Raw genomic sequence first — 18,604 nt, 5'->3', positions numbered from 1 at the left:
TGCAGTGTAATTCTAACAGTGGGGAGAATGTAGTGAAATCGTATTCGTTCTAATGCTGAACCCAGGTGATGATCGTTGCTCGCTGACACCGCTAGGGGCGCGGCTATAAGACCCGCTGCGGTCGGTGCTCAGGGGGACTTCTCCTGTGACATGTTACATCTAGTGGACTCGCTAACGGTACGCCTGCATAGAATATTAAGCTTGCTTGCATTGAATGTTATGAATGGACCCATGTGATGCCAAACCTTATTCCTATTGCATTTCCTGTATTTACAGAATGATGTCATGGTCTTAATGGAATTAAACCAACAGATGGACTAAAGTTGTGGACCCGATTGGTTTTTCACAACAAGGTGGTTTTAATTTCGTGGTGGTGAGGTGTTTTTAATTTCATGGTGGTGAGGTAAAACACAACACAACTCAGGTACAGTCATTATCCTCAGGTAAAATAAGCCCGCTCCTCAGTAACGACGCGTGGTGAGGCGAGCGCAGCGAGCCGAGCCAAGCTAGTATATATATAAATATACACAACAACTACTAATTAAAAAAATTTACAAATGTCAGTTGGTACCAGAATCATTGCTATGGAGACAGGCAGCTCGGAAATATGCCGTCTGGAGATTATCATTATAATCTGCGCTCGCGATGTGAAAAGCGGAGTTTGCCACGTTTATTTCCATTTGTAACACTCTCGTCTCTGTGCCTGCCACTCTTTTCTCATTCGCACACCTCCCCCAGTGAAACTCTTACACGAGCCTCGATCTTGTATACAAAAAAAGAAGCGATTGGTTGCATCCGTACGTGTCTGCATTTTAAAATTCATTTTCTCGGCAACCGTTTCTCCGATTGACAGGAAATTTTCACTATAGCTTCGCCTCCGCCTCTAGAATTTTAGTCTAAATTATGACATCATAGATCATGTGGTATGGACGCCATCTTGGAAAATCGTTGCACCTCTATATGTCTAAAACCGCTGAATGGAATTTTTTTTAACATAGCTCATTGTCAAGTGCTCCCCATGGGGAATAAGATATATTAATGATGATGGCATTGGTACCTTCGTTATGACGTCATAATTCAAAAAGTATAACACGTGATCCAATCAGTATGAATTTCTTTTCTCTGTAACTGTTGGTCTGATTGACACTAAATTTTCACCATATGAGCGCTTCTGTAGAATTTTAAAGTCATAATTATGATGCCATAGGCCATGTGGTATGGACGCCATCTTGTAAAAACATAGCACCTCTATATCTCTGAAACTGCTTCATGGAAAACTAGAGCAATATGACTGATGCCAATATGCCTCCGCATTGTCCCACAATGGGTAGATGCCCTCGTTTGCCATCCTAAAAATAAACAAGTTTGATTTAAATCTCTTCAGCTGTTTTCAAGTATCACATTTTGACCAGACGTGACAGGTTTCACATCGATCAGTGAAGCGGTTTCAAAGAAGGGATTTAAAAAAATATTGGCTTTCAAGCTAATACGGCTGCCACACCACGTGATATATGACCTTTAAAATGTACACTGCATATGTATGTCTTAATTATGATGTCATAATTTGACAAGTATAACGCTTAGTCTGAACAGTTTAAAATTTCATGAGCGTGATCTACACAACAATTGTAGTAGAGAATGTAAATATATAATTTCATTGGTCACGTTGTCTGACAGCCATATTGGATCAAATTTTAAAAACAGCAAAAAAAACAAGAGTTGGCTCGCACCAAGTTGATTGTGTGGGGTAGGTATTCTATGAATACCATGTCGTTATTATTATGAACGAGAAGATTTTCCGGTTTTGACCGATCTTGGTTTATTTGCTTTTTTTGCCTTTGCCTTGGTCTGGAGTATTGAAAAGCGATCCCTGCCTATACCATCAGCTGAACAGACCAGGTAGGCTCTCATATGTATCTTAAGTGACTTTTTGGAGAAGATACTCCAACTTTGGAGTCAATCCATGGATGCGTTTCTGGCTCACTGGCTTTCATTAGCATGGAGTGGACTTCCTAACACACTACTTTTTTGCAGTGGGCGATTCTGTGTCTTTCTCAGACTGAAACAAAAGCAAGCCGGAAGTAACTATTTTAACTGTAATGTCTTATTTGCCGGCTGGAAAAATCCTCGTCAAATGTGATTGATGCCGAAACAGGGTGGACGTGTGGCAGGCACCCCATAATGCTGAAAACCTTACAGCAAATGCTGATATCACACAAAGGGTTCATGATGACTATTCCAATGAAGAGGTACTTCATGTATATAGTGTATATTTGTTGTGGTTTTGGCTCTTAGGGGGTAAAAAAGAGATCTTCACATCGTGTAAATTGAGTTATTTCTTCGTACATTGTTTAGTTAAGCGTCTTTACGTTTATGTGAGCAGATATGCGTTGCGAGTGTATAGAGAGATATCCGATATACACTACATGGCCAAACGTATGCGGATACCCCTTCTAATTAGTGGATTCGGCTGTTTCAGCCACACCCATTGCTGACAGGTATATATAATCAAGCACACAGCCATGCAATCTCCATAGACAAACATTGGCAGAAGAACGGGCCGTACTGATGACTTGGTTCAGTGACTTTCAACATGGCACCGTCATAGGATGCCGCCTTTCCAACAAGTCAGTTCATCAAATTTCTGCCCTGCTCGAGCTGCCCCGGTCAACTGCAAGTGCTGTTATTGTGAAGTGGAAACGCCGGGGAGCAACAACAGCTCAGCAGCGAAGTGGTAGGCCACACAAGCTCACAGGACAAGACCGCCGAGTGCTGAAGCGCGTAAAAATCGTCTGTCCTCTGTTGCAATAGTCACAACCGAGTTCCAAACTGCCTCTGGAAACAACGTCAGCACAACAACTGTTCGTTGGGAGCTTCATGAAATGGGTTTCCATGGCCGAGCAGCCGCACACAAGCCTAAGATCACTATGCACAATGCCAAGCGTCTGCTGGGATGGTGTAAAGCTTGCCGCCATTGGACTCTAGAGCAGTGGAAACGCGTTCTCTGGAGTGATGAATCACGCTTCACCATCTGGCAGTCCGACGGACGAATCTGGGTTTGGCGGATGCCAAGAGAACGTTACCTGCCCGAATGCATAGTGCCAACTGTAAAGTTTGGTGGAGGAGGAATAATGGTCTGAGGCTGTTTTTTATGGTTCGGGCTAGGCCCCTTAGTTCCAGTGAAGGGAAATCTTAATGCTATAGCATACAATGACATTCTAGATGATTGTGTGCTTCCAACTTTGTGGCAACAGTTTGGGGAAGGCACTTTCCTATTTCAGCATGACAATGCCCCCGTGCACAAAGCGAGGTCCATACAGAAATGGTTTGTCGAGCTTGGTTTGGAAGGACTTGACTGGCCTGCACAGAGCCCTGACCTCAACCCCATTGAACACCTTTGGGATGAATTGGAACGCCGACTGTGAGCCAGGCCTAATCTCACATCAGTGCCCGACCTCACTAAAGCTCTTGTGGCTGAATGGAAGCAAATCCCTGCAGCAATGTTCCAACATCTCGTGTAAATCCTTCCCAGAAGAGTGGAGGCTGTTATAGCAGCAAAGGGGGACCAACTCCATCTTGATGCCCATGATTTTGGAATGAGATATTTGACGAGCACATACGGGTGTGATGTTTGGGAGTCCACATACTTTTGGCCATGTAGTGTATGTTGTTTTATGCTTCTACACCATGGTCTACCAGCATTTCCGACACCACAACACACAGAACATACTCCGCAGTAATCTACTCCCTGCCTTCAGTGCCGTAGTCGTCTACTCCCTGCTGCTTTCAGCGCCGTAGCCTCGCCCTCCATCTCGAACCTTCTTGGTAAGCCTGAGCTACCCTCTAGAAACTGCATCAAACCAGCTTGTGGGCCTTGTGGGTATGTTGAGGACTGCATGCCAGTTGGCCCCATCAATCATTGTTGGGATGACAGGGCACCAAAGCATTTCCCGGTATCGCACCATGCCCAACCCATGAGGAAGCATTCCCAGATTGTCGTTGGGCAGAAGGGTGGCAAAGGTGCCAATCATGGGCAAAGGAAAGGTGCCCTCTGGGCCGATCAGCCACCAATGACAATAACAGGGGATTGTGGGAGGAAGGCAAGTGAGGAATAAAAGAGGGATGAAGCTTAAGCAGCCTCGCTTATGGTGCTAAGCTCGAGCATTCACTACATCTTTAAACTCACGTGTCATGTAATGGAGGGGTTTCCCGGAATCATCCTCACTCCAGTGTAAACCAGAGCATTCACTACCTGCCCCCTTTTGCTTTCTGCGTATTTCTTTACTTGTCGGATACTGGACTTGTTAATGCCATAATGTCTACCAAAAAGACCTCCAATGGCACCCTCTGCTGTGTGCTCATGGCCATTTGGATTAGATTATAGTTCCTGTATTAAGTGGATTTTCGTTATATTGGATCGTGAGTGTACTTTGTTTATTTATTCATCTGCCTATTTTCATGTCCGTTTATCGTTTGTCCCTGGATTGTCCATTTTCGTCGTCGTGTTTGGTACAAACTGCTATTCTGAAAGAACACTTTTGATGAGGTGTTCGGCTATTGCAAACATAGCGCATGAGAAACCATTTTGGCGCAGCTTTAATGGCAAATCCCCGGGGTAGGTTAAAATTGGGAATGTTCTCTAAAAAGAGACTGGCCAAATTAACAATTCTAACCACCCCCCTTCAGCAGGGGTCAGTTAATCCACACCACGCCACGTGTACAAGGGAAAGTTGCAAGCCGTAATAAACAAACGAGTTTTAACATATTGATTTTATTTCCATTTATAACACTCTAGTCCCGTCCCTGTGCCTGCCACTCTTTTCTCATTCCCACACCTCCCCCAGCGAAACTGAGTCGAGAACCTGACGGATTTATTTAATACGAGCAGAGTTACCCGGCGTTGCCCGGAAAATAAATAGTCAGTCACATGTGTGTAGTGGGCTTTTTATAGTCAGAGGAAGCCACGCCCCTTGGGCACGCCCCTAGTCTAAATCTGAAGCGCCCATGTTTTTTGTCGTGAAAGGTTACCCCCATGGAACCTTCTTCCCTCTTTAAGTCACTTCCTTAGGCTGTCCATGAGGCACAACCGAACAAACAGACGTTCACAAATAGGGTTATAAATGGTCGTGGTGCAGCACAGGCATGATGGGCCAAATGGCATCCTCCTGCGTCAAAGTTCCTTGTTAAGATAAAAGTTCCTTCTCGTATCGATGTGGTCACAAACGTCACTGCAACAAGCAGACATCATCAGGTTTGTATTTGTGTGCAGCAGAATCGCGTCTTTACCTAATGCAATGTAAAGACGGCACTTCGGGATTTTCCGTGACGTTCATAGGAAGGAACGGCGATGGGAAAATCCAATGATGGATGCTATTTCCGTATTTACAAACATAGAGAGACGTTCTCCTGCCTTGTGGACATCTGACCTGGCGGACGAGCTTGCAAGGTTTTGTACCCAGCTTACTTCTACAAAAATTCCTCATAGAAAAACTACCATGGGAGTAATTCGCACAATCGTGGTCATGATACGCGAGTGTTGCACCACATCTGGATGAAATAAGAAACGAATCAAAATATCAGAATAGCAACTCAATTCCCTATAATTGCGGCATGTTTTCCTGACGACAAAAATACGGAAACCTCTGTATGGTTCGATACAAAAATATGGATTTTCGTGTACATACGGAAGAGTTTCACTCATGTAGTGGGGTATAAAACATAAGCTGTTCAGTCTGGCGCAGGTCTGCGCTCTACCGAGTGCCTTTCTAGTTATCCAGGTTCTTATCTGAGCCCAACAGATAGAGGCGGATAAGACAGAAATACCCTGGCTGTGCCCCGCCGGACACAGCAGGAACTGATGCAGAGAGCCAAAGGAGCATCCCTGCTGCGGACCAGCAGGTATCGCGCAGTACGAGGCTTGTGAGGCGGAGGAAAGGCATGGCTGGCTGGGGTCGTGGTCAGGCTGGTAGCTTTGGAGACTTCAAACGCAACCTTCTCCAAGGTGCGGTCTGGCAATTCCTTGTACCCACCACCCTCCCCCCTCCGCTGCATAGCGTCTTATTATTTCCTCTAGCCCCCACCTCATGCCATGACATGCTGTACCCCTCCCCACTCACTCACCATTGGGTGTCGACCATGCTGCGGGATGGAGCGACCTGCCGCGACTCTTCACTCCGAAGCTTGGAGGCAAGCTGTGGTGGTCAGGATGCTCGTTTTACTTTGCCACCTAGACTGGTTCCCCAAGGCCTAGCGAAATGCAAAAGGGACATAATTGACAGATAACAAAGGGGAAAATGGTAAAAATGAGGTCAAAATGGTTGAATATGTTAGACACACACATGAGGAGGGGTTGATGGTGTCTTACTTTACATTTAAGTGATGCATATCTAACATTACAATTAATTACTTTATGATTCGGCTAAACATTTACTTTAAGGAAATAAGTTCCCTATTTTATACATTATTAACCCATAGGAGCCATTTCCACCATTATATATATATATACATACATACACACATACATACATACATACATACACACACTCATGTAGGATGGATAGGAGCAACAAACCTGGCATTTCTTCTTCCACAATCGGATGAGGTGAAATAGCTGTGTCTTCAAATAACGAGGCCGAGTTGAACACATTCTTCCCGACCGTTGCAGGCCTGTTCCCAAGGACGGCGTCAAGTGTTTGGTAGTACCGGCCTATTTTTGGCACCACCCCACTTTTCTTGTTGTGGTCCTTCATTTGCTTGTAAGCAAACTTGAGTTTCCTCACTTTTTCCCGACATTGCTTGGGAGTACGATCGACACCCTTGGATAACAGCTGTGCTGAAATCCGTCGGAACACTTTTTCATTTCTTGCACTGGACGCCAATTCGGTCTGAGTGTTTTTTTCTGTCCAAAGTGCCAGCAACTCTTCAACTTCAAACGAGCGCCAAACCAGGGCTTTGGCCGCGTCCGCTTTGTCTTTTGTGTTCCTGGGGGCTGGGAATGAGATGGAGCTGATGGGAATGACATGGGCCTTGTGATTATGTCACCAAGACCAACCGACCAGCATCCCTGCAGGAATTATATATGAAAGGATTTTATAGGAATGCTTAAGCAGTCTGGTTGAAGGTGGTATTTTGTTGCATCGGTGGGACTTTTTTATGGAGCATTCCTACTTGCACCATAAGCGGACATAGATAGATAGTGGCTAATTTGTGGTTACGCTGTGTAGGTCAGACATGCATAGAGAAAAAGGGAATGAGTAATTAAGAAGAGATGAGGGACGGGAGTGCAGGGAAGAAGGTTTATTTTTTATTTCAAACAATAATTTATTGAGGTGGAACGAGAGGGAGAGTCACAGAGAGCAGCAATGTGGACGGAGAAACCAAGTTAGGCGGAAGATATGATCACGTTGCCTGCTAAAGCCCAAACAAGTATCAGAGTAACAAGCATACAAAGACGTATGGCACTTGCAAACACAATTTCCTCCTATGGTGTGTAACTGAAATGCTTTCGGGAAAGGAGGAGAACCAAGATGAGTGCGGGTACGAGCAAGAAAAGCCTAACGAAGACATTTGCATTTGCAAGACAACAGGCCTAACCAAGTCTGTTATATTCCCGGCTCGCATTTTGTCATTCCTCGATATATCGAGCTATGTCAAACTTCCTCGCAAACATTATCTTGATCCTCATTGGTTCTGCTGATCATATTCTATTGAAAATGTGTATCTCAACAACAATTTACAGAGCTGCCAAATCGCCACCATGTCTGGCAGATTAGTTTGGCCTTCAATCTGCCATCTCCATTACAAACTGCTCCATTATCTCATTGGCTGCAGACGAGGTAAGTACAAATTCCTCAAGCCTCTCGCCTTCCTCCGGAGCCCGATTGCAGCAATTGAAGTTTCTCACTGGTTCGTAGTCCTCTTCTGGCCCTTCTTTCCTGAAGGATGGAGCCATGCTGGACACGACTTGTGAAAAAGATGAACGTCTGGAGGACGTGTGTACAAGAAAGCAAAAGGCAAAAGTCCCCAATCCCCCTCTTTTTGAACCCCTCTTCCCAACATTCCCACAACCTCCTCTCTAAAGCATATGCACTTCCTTGCGACTACGATCGAGAGGTTTCGAGCTAATATTGACACTTTCTCTGCAACTGGACCTCTTAGTGTTAGTGCTCTATTTCCGTCTTTTTCTGTTTGCTCCAATCAGTCTTCTTAGATGGTCACCTTGCCTTCATATTGGGAAGTTGCATGCAACATCACCGAAATCCCCAGGAAGGGAACCAAGACCGATTCCTCTCAAATACAGAAATATTGATCATTTTCGATTCATAAGCAAAGGTGGATGGAAGCTATTCATTGCTGCACACTTCAAATCTTAACTCTTCTCCAACTCTCTGATCTTTGGTTCAACACTTTCACCCTGGACACTCAACAATGGATGGATTTTCTAAATGTCAAAAGAAGAGGTCTCTCATTGCTTCATTTGTGCCGAGCATCAATCCGTGCTTTTAAAGCCATGTACGTTACTATTCAGTGTGCTCTTGATGGGTGGTTATCCCAATTTTATTTCCAAGAGGAGACATCAGGTCTCTGGATGGTATTCCGCTGCACTTCGGCCTCTCTTTGCACCTACCTCCATTTTTTTCTTTCTAATTTTCAAACACATCCAAAAGGTTCTCTTAACCTTTCCAACAATAGGATTAGTAAACGTTTCCACTGATTTATTATGAGGTGGATGGCATTGAAGGTATTTGAAACCAACAAGGAATTTTTTGAAATACCGACTTCTTTCCTGGAAGTCCTAGCAGTGTCCATGTGTTTTTTTTACCTCTCCCCCCCCCCCCCCAATACCCTTTCCCATGCCTCCTCCCCCCAAGCCCTCCTCTCCCCAAGCCCTCCCCCTCCCACAGATCTCCCGATGTCCCTACTCTCCATCTTGTCTCCCGCTCCCTTTATCATATGTTTTATGTGTCAGTTTGTCTTTTTGTGATTAATGTTAGCTCTTACACGAGCCTCGATCTTGTGTACAAAAAAACCAAAAAAAAAACCACTAACTCCTCACCTTTTGGAACTTGAAAAACTGGAGGATGGAGGTCAACCTTCACGATGTGAATCAGATCTGCACAAAAACCTACGATTAGAATATCAAGCAGTGCATCTTCCTCCTTCCCCCAAATCCCCCTCCCACCTGAAAGAAAACTGGAGGTAGCTAGGTGAGAAGAAGGAATTTCTAATTTCGCCAGGGTGCCGGTGATAACTCGCATGCTGTTCCTGAAGGACACCATGGGATATTTAAAGTCCATCTCCATCAATTAAAGGTAGCAAACATGATGCCCAGTTTAACGTCCATCCGAAGGATGGCACATACAGTGATGCCTCGCCCTGCATACAAAACATCAAGATGGCAGTTTATATCTGGGTCGGGATTCGAACCCAGGGTAGACAGCTCAGAGCCGAGTGCACATAACTCTAGGCCATCCTGCCACCCTCTCCAATATGTGACCTAATCTCGGGTGGTTTTTGCAAATTCTAATTTTAAAATAGATTGACAAATATTTAAATACAGACTTGGCATTTAATATGGAATATATTTTTTTTCTTGACTTGGGTTTACTTTCTTAACTGAGTATATTGTTGCGAATATGGAATTTGGCCTCCATATCCGCTTGTAAATATTCCCCTATTTCTCCAATACTCCCCAACTTTCCCCAATCCCCCATTCCCTAGTCCCATTGCATGTAAATAACACTCAGTAGAGCCGACCTTCCCCTTATTCCCCCATTAAATGTCGTGCCCAGGTCCACCGCACCACACGTAGACCACTTTCGGACATCTTCCTAGTTATTCTTAATCTATGTCAGTTAAGGACTCGTTTCCATTAATTCTGACTCTTCGTTGCACCAGAATGTGATTATATGGCACCAGTAGTGAGTTTAGGACCTTTCCCATACCTCCTTCCATCTTCTTCCCCAACAATTACAACAACAACAGAGGAGATGGCGGCGGAGCGGGGGAGGATGCGTCCTCACACCGGCTCGATTAGCGCCATTGACCACGCGCTCCACGGGGTTACCACGGAGGGGCTGGCTGTCAGCTCCTCCTCAAGGGCGGAGCCTGGTAACCCCCCGCACCCAATCAGAAGGGCGGACCGATTCCATCTGGGGCGGCGCTAGCGAGCCGAGGGCGTGTCACTCCCCGCCGGATATACGCGGCCACGTAGCGGACGTGACGTGAGATGCGCCCCCAGCTGGAGAAAGACGGACCTGCGAGCGCTGAAACAGATGCGCCTGAGTTTGGAGAGGCCTGAGAAAGAACGTCACCTCTGAGCGCTGCGACGAGACCTCCCCGCATCTCTGGACCGAACCGTGTTGATCCTGCCCCGAGCCCAGGAGGACCTGGAGCCATCGATACCCGCTTTCCTGCCATCAACCCCCGTGTGAGTCAGCCGTTGTCCCGTTTGTCTGTCGTCTGTCCGGGGTTAATATAAGAGTGTGTCTAAGTGCCTGTCTTTCTGTGATATACCTCTCGTCCCTGTAATCTGACCTTCCGCACGAATATAATCTCCTCCGGAGGTCTTGAGAACCGTATCCCTGGTGTCTGTCATTATAATTCAGCCGTGTGTCTTCTTTTTCCTTATTGAGCCAGCGTGGCGCGGCTTCGTCAACGTTCGAGTACAATCGGGTAATTTGTGCGGACACGACGGCCATTCCGCTCGGCCCACCTTAACATCAAAGTCGTGTCTGTAACAATATCAATCTGGTGAGTTTCATTTACACTTTGGTGATTTATTTGTTAAAAGAACCATGTCACTGATTGTCTGTCGCAGCAAGAAGTCAACAACAGGATTATATCACAGGTGGCATGGCAAAATGTACAGACAGGTGCATTTGATGATTGGCTTCACAGTCGGGTATACAAGGGTTGTTGCGTTCTGTATTCGTGGAAAACAACTGCTGCACGTTTCCAAATGTTATTGCCGCTTCCTCTGGAGATGGTCCGTCAACTCGACAATGCTGTTTGTCATGGAGTGGTAGCTTTACGAAATTACGGCATGAAACAGCGTGCTATTGCTCGGCAGTATGGCATCACTCAAGGTCAGGTGTCAAAGATCCTGAAACGAAATGCTCAGAGGGGTGTACCTACTCCAATACTGAGGCCAGGACGTCCCCGCAGAACCACAAGGAGGGATGATCGCCAGCTGCACCGGTTAGTCCTCAATGGCCGTACCAAGTCAGCTAATCGGCTTAGGGCTGAGTGGCAGCAACTGACAAATGTGCCTGTATCCAGAAGGCTAGTCAACCAACGACTGGTTCAAGCAGGCTGTCGTGCCAGGCGTCCCCTGAGAAAGCCACGCCTGACCAGACAACACCGCCAGCGCCGACTGCAGTGCCCAGAGAGCACCGTCAATGGCAGCCAGGACACTGGAATCACGTGATCTTCAGTGACGAGTCTAGATTTCTGATCTATCGTCAAGATGGCCGCGTCCGAGTGCGCAGACAAGTGCATGAAGCCTACAACAAAGATTGTATAGTGCCAAGAGTCCAAGCTGGAAGTGGTGCGGTGACCATTTGGGCTGCTTTTCATGCAGGGGGCAAAACTGACCTGGTTGTTCTGATTGGAAACCTGAACCAGTTCAAGTACAGGGCCATTATGGAAGAAACATTGCTTCCATTTGCTCGTGCGGCCTTTCGAGGAAACTTTGTCTTCCAAGATGACAATGCACGGCCTCATCGTGCTCGCATGATCCAGCACTTTCTTGCTGACCATGGAGTAGAGCATATGGAGTGGCCTGCCATGTCCCCGGATATGAATCCGATAGAGAAATTGTGGGCAGAATTAACGCGTCAAATCGACCACTTGGACCAGCAGCCGACCTCTGTGCATGAATTGCAGCAGGCTCTTGTCACTGCATGGCAAGCGATTCCTGTCCAAACCTTGGCAAATCTCGTGAGCAGCATGCCTCAACATGTACGTGCTCTCCTGAATGCTCGTGGGGGTTAAACGAAGTACTGAACTGTAATTCTACTGTCCGTAATCCCAGTCGTAATTTCACTTTTGTTTTTGTTTAAAAAATGTTTGGCTAATATGCAAAATAAAGAGATACTTCTGGAAAACGTACAGAAGTTTAACACAGTACTGTCCATGAATTGAGTTCGATATCAGTTTACATCACTCTCAAGGATCAATTTATTTGTTTCGAAATGTCAAATGTGGTTTTTGTTTCTTTTAAAGGTCACATTAACAAAATCTAGAATAATTTCAACATAATTCCAATGAACTTTTGGTTCTAAGACATCTTGAAAAGTAAGTTCACCCCCTCAAAAAAATATATTCCATATTAAATGCCAAGTTTGTAAATAAAAAGTAACATTTACTCACTTTTCTTAAAATTCACGAACACAGAAGAACATTCGCTGCAATCGAGTTTCATGCAAATATTAAGGAAGATGTTAAAATATAGGATTAAAAGAGCAAGCTGCCCAATTTATCCATTGTATATGACCATTCATTTAGTCATTGTCTAGTCTTTCAAGAGTGCTGCCCATTTACGCCTCGTCTTTTCTCCCATACCTGCTGCTGTTCTCGAATCTCGTTGATGCCCTACCCCCCCATCCTCCACCTTTTGTCCCACATCTGCTCGTGTGGGATGTCTTTATTTCCCAGTACCCCAGTTTCAATAACTCGTTTACCTACTGACGAGCTTAGATTGGAGCCAGTGAGGAGATGCTTCCCATTTGTTGTAAACCGGAAGCTGCATGCCAAAACTGCCAACGTAATATTTGTTGTGCGTTAGATTAGCTAATGTATTTGTCAGAGGAGATAACCCATGTCATAGGATTCTTTTTCTGAAGATGTTCTGACAAGTTATTTGTTTTTTATTTATTTTATAAACCAGAAGCTGGATGTTGAGGAGCACGTGCCATTGAGAGGTTCGCGATGCTCTGTCTATGATTCCCAGGCTCTTGGGGAACTCACGACGTTGATGACAGGATTGGAGACTGGTTGGTATAAACTAACGGTGGAATTGTGACTTGTGACTGAGGGCCACACATTGAGACTACCAGTCACAGTTTCTTTCTTTCCGTATTAAATAAACACAAATCTGTTTACTACCTGACAGGTAGATTCTGTGTCATTTGATACCCTCTGCCATCGGTTACACAAATATATACTCATATATATATATATATATATATATATATATATATATATATATACACACAGTAGTGGCCAAAAATATTGGCACCCTTGCACTTTTTTCAAATAACTCACAATTGTCTCTTAAAAGAAGTTGAAATTGACGAAAGTATTTGGTCTCCATAATTCTTTATTTCACTGTTAATATTACAGAATCTTTGTTTTTGATTCAGAACTTCATATATCCTTTTAAATCAGAAAATAAAAAGAAATGGCATTGACAAAATTATTGACACCCAAGACTTAATATTTGGTAGCACAGACTTTGGACATAATAACTGCAGTCAAGCGCTTCCTATGGCCATGTATGAGCTTCCTACACCTCTCTACTGGCAGTTTGACCCACTCTTCTTGTGCAAACTGCTCCAGTTCTCCCAGATTTGAAGGGTGCCTTCTCCCACCTACTGTTTTCAGATCTCCCCACAGGTGTTCAATGGGATTTAGATCTGGACTCTTCAGAACAGTCCAGCGTTTTCTCTTGAACCATTCCTGGGTGCTTTTTGAAGTGTGTTTGGGGTCATTATCCTGCTGCAAGACCCATGACCTTTGATGGAGACCCAGCTTTCTGACACTGGGTTGAACATTGCGCTCCAAAATACCTTGGTAATCTCCTGATTTAATGCCATGCACACATTCAAGGCAACCAGTGCCAGAGGCAGCACAGCAACCCCAAAACATCACTGAACCTCCTCCATGTTTAACTGTAGGGAACGTGTTCTTTTCTTTGAAGGCGTCATTTTGTTTTCTGTAAACATAGAGATGATGTGCTTTACCCAAGAGCTAATTTGGTCTCATCTGTCCACAGGACATTCTCCCAGAAGGATTTTGGCCTGTTCAGGTGTGTTTTGGGAAACTTCAGTCGGGCTTTCTCAGCAGCGGGGTCCTCCTGGGTCTCCTACCGTAGAACCCCCTTTCATTGAGTTGCCGACAGATGGTGCGAGTTGAAACTGTCGTACCTTGTGTCTGAAGGTCGACTTGAATCTGCTTAGCAGTTGATCGAGGTGCTTTCTCCACCATTTGAACAATCCTTCGCTGTAATATTCGATCAAGTTTTCTCTTGCGGCCACGTCCAGGGAGGTTGGCTACAGTGCCGTGGGCCTTAAACTTCCTGATAACATTGCGTACGGTGGACACAGGAACATCGAGGTCTCCGGAGATGGACTTGTAGCCTTGAGATTGTCCATGCTTGGCTAAAATCTTGTGTCTGACCTCCTCAGACAATTCTCTGGTTTTCTTTCTTTTCTCCATGCTCATTGCTGTACACACAGTGACACAAAACAGCAGAATGACTCCTTCTCGACATTCAAACTTGTAGAATGAGTGATTTTTATATTGCAGGCACCTGCAACTCACCACAGGTGAGTTCAATTCCAAAGTAAAGGAGAATCACCTGCTTGAAATCAAATTATTTCTAACAACTTCTAAAAGGTGGCAATAATATTGTCCGGGCCATTTTAGGATTTTTGTGTGGAATAAGCTAGGATTTAGTAACATTTAAAGCTTTTTTTGTTTTGTTTCACTGCAAACCAAAGAAATACAAATGTGGATACCAAAAGATTTTCTAATTTCAACAATTTTCTGGAAGAAATGGTGCATTATTTGAAAAAAAAGTGCAAGGGTGCCAATATTTTTGGCCACGACTGTATATATATAACCATCACCTTTATGATTCACTGCATCCGATTCTTCAGGTTCAACCTTCACAACGTGCAACAGATCTGGAACAGAAACCTCACGTTAGAAAGTAGTAAATGGTACATAATTTTGCCAACATAACACGAACAAAGGAAGAACTAGAATGACCCTCGGTGGAGCACGTACCTCCGCCAGGCTGAACAGTTTACATTTTGTATCCCACTGATTGCCCGGATCCAAATCCAGATCTGAACCAAAATATAAATGGCTTGGTCTTGTCACACACCCAACCTGTCCACAAAGTTTTGGCATAATCTGTCCATATTGTTGAGATATTTCAACAAGTAGTGGATGAGTTATGACAAAACTTGGTGGACGAGTTGGTTAGGTGCCAAGAACAAGATGATTCGATTTTGGTTCAGGTCCGAATCCAGATCTGACCTATCAGTGGGATACAAAACATAAACTTTTCAGCATGGCACAGGTACGCACTCTATGGAGTGCGCTCTACTGGACTTTGCATTTTCAATTGTTGCTGCACCACCAAATTATTGAGTATAATTGTAAATATTCTTCGCATAATCGATACCATTAAATCGATAACTGCTGGAGTAGGAACGTCCTCTCGTGCACGCGTCATCGTGTCCATTGGGATAGTGAGAGCACGAGCGACCATCATCTGGCGGACGGTTTCATTTCGGCCAATCACAATGCGGCGATCTCGAGACCACGCCCCACGGATACAATGCTGAGTGATTGACAATTCGTGCCTCATTCAAACACATTGTCTCTGATATCAAACGCTTTTTGTGTCGTTCGATCTCGGCCGTGGGAATGAATCCGAGAGAACGAATTGGGGACTTTCATGGAAATCGAAGTTTGTCCACCAAGCACGTACTAATCCTGGGAATATCGATACGGAATGCTCACATTCCTCATGGGAATTCCGAGCAAGGTAAATGCAGGTGAATTTCGTTCTGATCACACGTCAAAGCTCCAAACGTAATGTATCATGGGACTGTAATACTGTACAAGTGTTGTTACTGTAACATTACACCATTGTAGTATGACAACACAAATATTGTTGGGATATTAAACGCGGAGTTGTTTATCGATTTCCACAAGGTGCTCAAACGTTTCCTCTCACCTGAGTTCTCAGAAGGTGCAGTTTGAGTCTCACCTGAGTGCTCAAAGAGTGCAGTTTGATTCTCACCGATTTCTGATTCTACTTTCACACTCTCCATGCTCCCAACGCAACTCACCCACACATTCACTCTAGCACTCATTCGACACGAACCGGAACTCCGGAAGTGAAATCATAGGCTCCGCCCACAAAATCGCGGCCTAACAAAAATGATGAAAAACCGTTTTTTATTTACAGTATATTTATTGAGACCCTGCGAAAAGGTATATCGTCGGAGTTTAGACAAATAAGTGAGATTATTATTAATTATGATAGGTTAGGGCGAGACTACCGGAAGTAGGCTGTAACACGTGCTCTTTTGTGGTTTGTTTTCAACGTATCCAATCACGTGACTGTTGTCGCGAAGGGTGCACTAACCGGAAGTTACGTAGTTCCGCGGGCATTAGCCGTGTACACACCAAAGTCGATAATGCCAATCATATTGGACGATTGAACAAAAAAAAAAATACAAACCCAACAATCATAACATTCAAACAGGTAAATCCATTTACATTGCACATATCATTGGGCTGATGTTAAGATTAAAGCCTCATCTTTTCGATGTCCATATACGACGGGTTTTTTGGGAGTGGTAATATGGCGGAACTTCCGGTGGCCTTCGGTTTACGTCATTGATAACGCCATAAAGATTTATGGGCGGAGATTGTGAGTGTTTTGGTTACAAGGCGGAAGCGGCCGATCTCTCGGTTATGGCGTGAAGCATCTTCCATCTGTCTCAGCGGGGGACAACACAAAACGATGGACGTTGTGAAAATGGAACCCGATACCTGGGAACTGTAATCTGAACGTTCCGGCTCTTGGATGGATACGAATGGGGTTTAACCCTCTCAGTGCGGTCATCCTCTCCGATCTACACTGGTATTCTGTTACGCGGTGCACCCAGGTGGGGTACCTCCAGTTAGGCTTCCCCGGAGAGATCCCGGTAGCTTTCTGTAGGCTGAGATTCTGGACACTGTCGCCTGAATGTCTACCTTGGTAGAATAGGGTGAACGTCTACGTAAACATTGTAGGAAGCCCGAAGAATTCATCCACATATTTTTTAAATGCCCGCTATATGACGGATGCAGACGGGAAGCGATGGGAAGCAGACAGAAAGTGATGAGAAGCAGACAGGAAGCGATGTTAAGCAGAAAGGAAGCAATGGGATGCAGCCGGGAAGCGATGAGAAGCAGACAGAAAGTGATGGAAGTAAACAGGGAATGATGGTAAGGAGAAACGAAGCGATTGTAAGCGGAAAGAAAGGGATGGGAAGCAGAAAGAAGCAATGGGATGCAGCCTGGAAGCGATGGGATGCAGTCTGGAAGCAATGGGATGCAGCCTAGAAAGGACGCAATGGGATGCAGCCTGGAAGCGATTGTAAGCAGACAGGAAGCGATTGTAAGCAGACAGGAAGCGATTGTAAGCAGACAGGAAGCGATTGTAAGCAGACAGGAAGCGATTGTAAGCAGACAGAAAGCGATTGTAAGCAGACAGAAAGCGATTGTAAGCAGACAAAGTGATGGAAGTAAACAGGGAGTGATGGTGAGGAGAAACGAAGCGATTGTAAGTGGAAAGAAAGCGATGGGAAGCAGAAAGAAGCAATGGGATGCAGCCTGGAAGCAATGGGATGCGGGAAGCAATGGGATGCAGCCGGGAAACGATGGGATGCAGCCTGGAAACGATGGGATGCAGCCACGAAGTGATGGGATGCAGCCAAGAAGCGATGGGATGCAGCCGAGAAGCGATGGGATGCAGCCGAGAAGCGATGGGAAGCAGACAGAAAGCGATGAGAAGCAGACAGAAAGCAATGAGAAGCAGACAGAAAGTGATGAGAAGCAGACAGAAAGTGATGAGAAGCAGACAGAAAGCGATGAGAAGCAGACTGGAAGCAGGCAGCGATTTTTCCCAAATATTACAGAAATGGGAATGAAAGTGTTGGATCTACCAGGAATCATAAGTCTGTTGAACGAGAATCATCCCCGACTCAAAAGCGGTGATAATGTTCCTCCTTAGTTACCACGTCAACTTTTGGTGAGTAGCGTATATAGAGCCTCGTGGCTCTGAAAACGCCATTAAACCTAAAAAGCAGGATTTTTAAAGAGCATACCAAGCAGCTAGCAAGTGTGTTCCGTATCAACGGTTTCAAATGGAGTGCTTGCTTGAGTACTTAAGCCACTTGGTGAGTGCTCCACAAGAAACCTGGTAGCTGAACACATGGCAGGTCGAAACCACAAACATGTACATTTGTACCTAGTCAAAATACCCTCGTGTCCTTAAATACCCTTAAATACAAAATACCCTAGACCACAGGAAGCGAAGCACCTGCGCTGGATCCGCTTCTACTCGATCCCATCCACCAATCCCAATTTGTAGATTCGACATACACGGACGATGTGATTTGAAGATGATGCAACAAAATTCCACGAGCTGTGAATATTTCTGGAGTGGAATGTTTTAACAAAGGTGAATTGTGTTGTACTCTTGGTTTTGACTCGGAGACAAAATTCGGACCTACTTCTACCGAGCCCACTGCACAATGGTGGTGCAACATCGGGCAGCGGAGGTTGGATTTCTCTAAAAAGAGGACAATAATAT

General features: G+C 45.0%; 1 protein-coding gene across 3 annotated transcripts in view; it reads right to left on the bottom strand.

Moving 5' to 3' along the window:
• LOC137421365 (uncharacterized) overlaps positions 1-16,119 on the bottom strand; it is a 96,351-nt gene extending 80,232 nt beyond the window's left edge. Inside the window, exons 1-4 of one of the 3 annotated variants that reach the window (XM_068107360.2) lie at positions 15,974-16,119; positions 14,853-14,909; positions 9,056-9,375; positions 6,572-6,988 (exon numbers count right to left, since the gene is read on the bottom strand). In XM_068107360.2, coding sequence (XP_067963461.2) covers positions 6,572-6,988; positions 9,056-9,302 — 664 coding nt within the window. In that variant the 5' untranslated portion in view covers positions 9,303-9,375; positions 14,853-14,909; positions 15,974-16,119. The remainder of the gene's footprint in view (positions 1-6,571; positions 6,989-9,055; positions 9,376-14,852; positions 14,910-15,973) is intronic. The other 2 variants (XM_068107377.2, XM_068107367.2) reach the window with 2 other exon arrangements.
• Between the last annotated feature and the right edge of the window lie 2,485 nt (positions 16,120-18,604).

This window comes from Myxine glutinosa, chromosome 1 (genome assembly GCF_964187855.1).
Source record: "Myxine glutinosa chromosome 1, kmMyxGlut1.1, whole genome shotgun sequence".
NCBI lineage: Eukaryota > Metazoa > Chordata > Myxini > Myxiniformes > Myxinidae > Myxine > Myxine glutinosa.
Note: the sequence above shows the minus strand (reverse complement) of the source record. Positions and strands in the feature narration are given on the sequence as shown.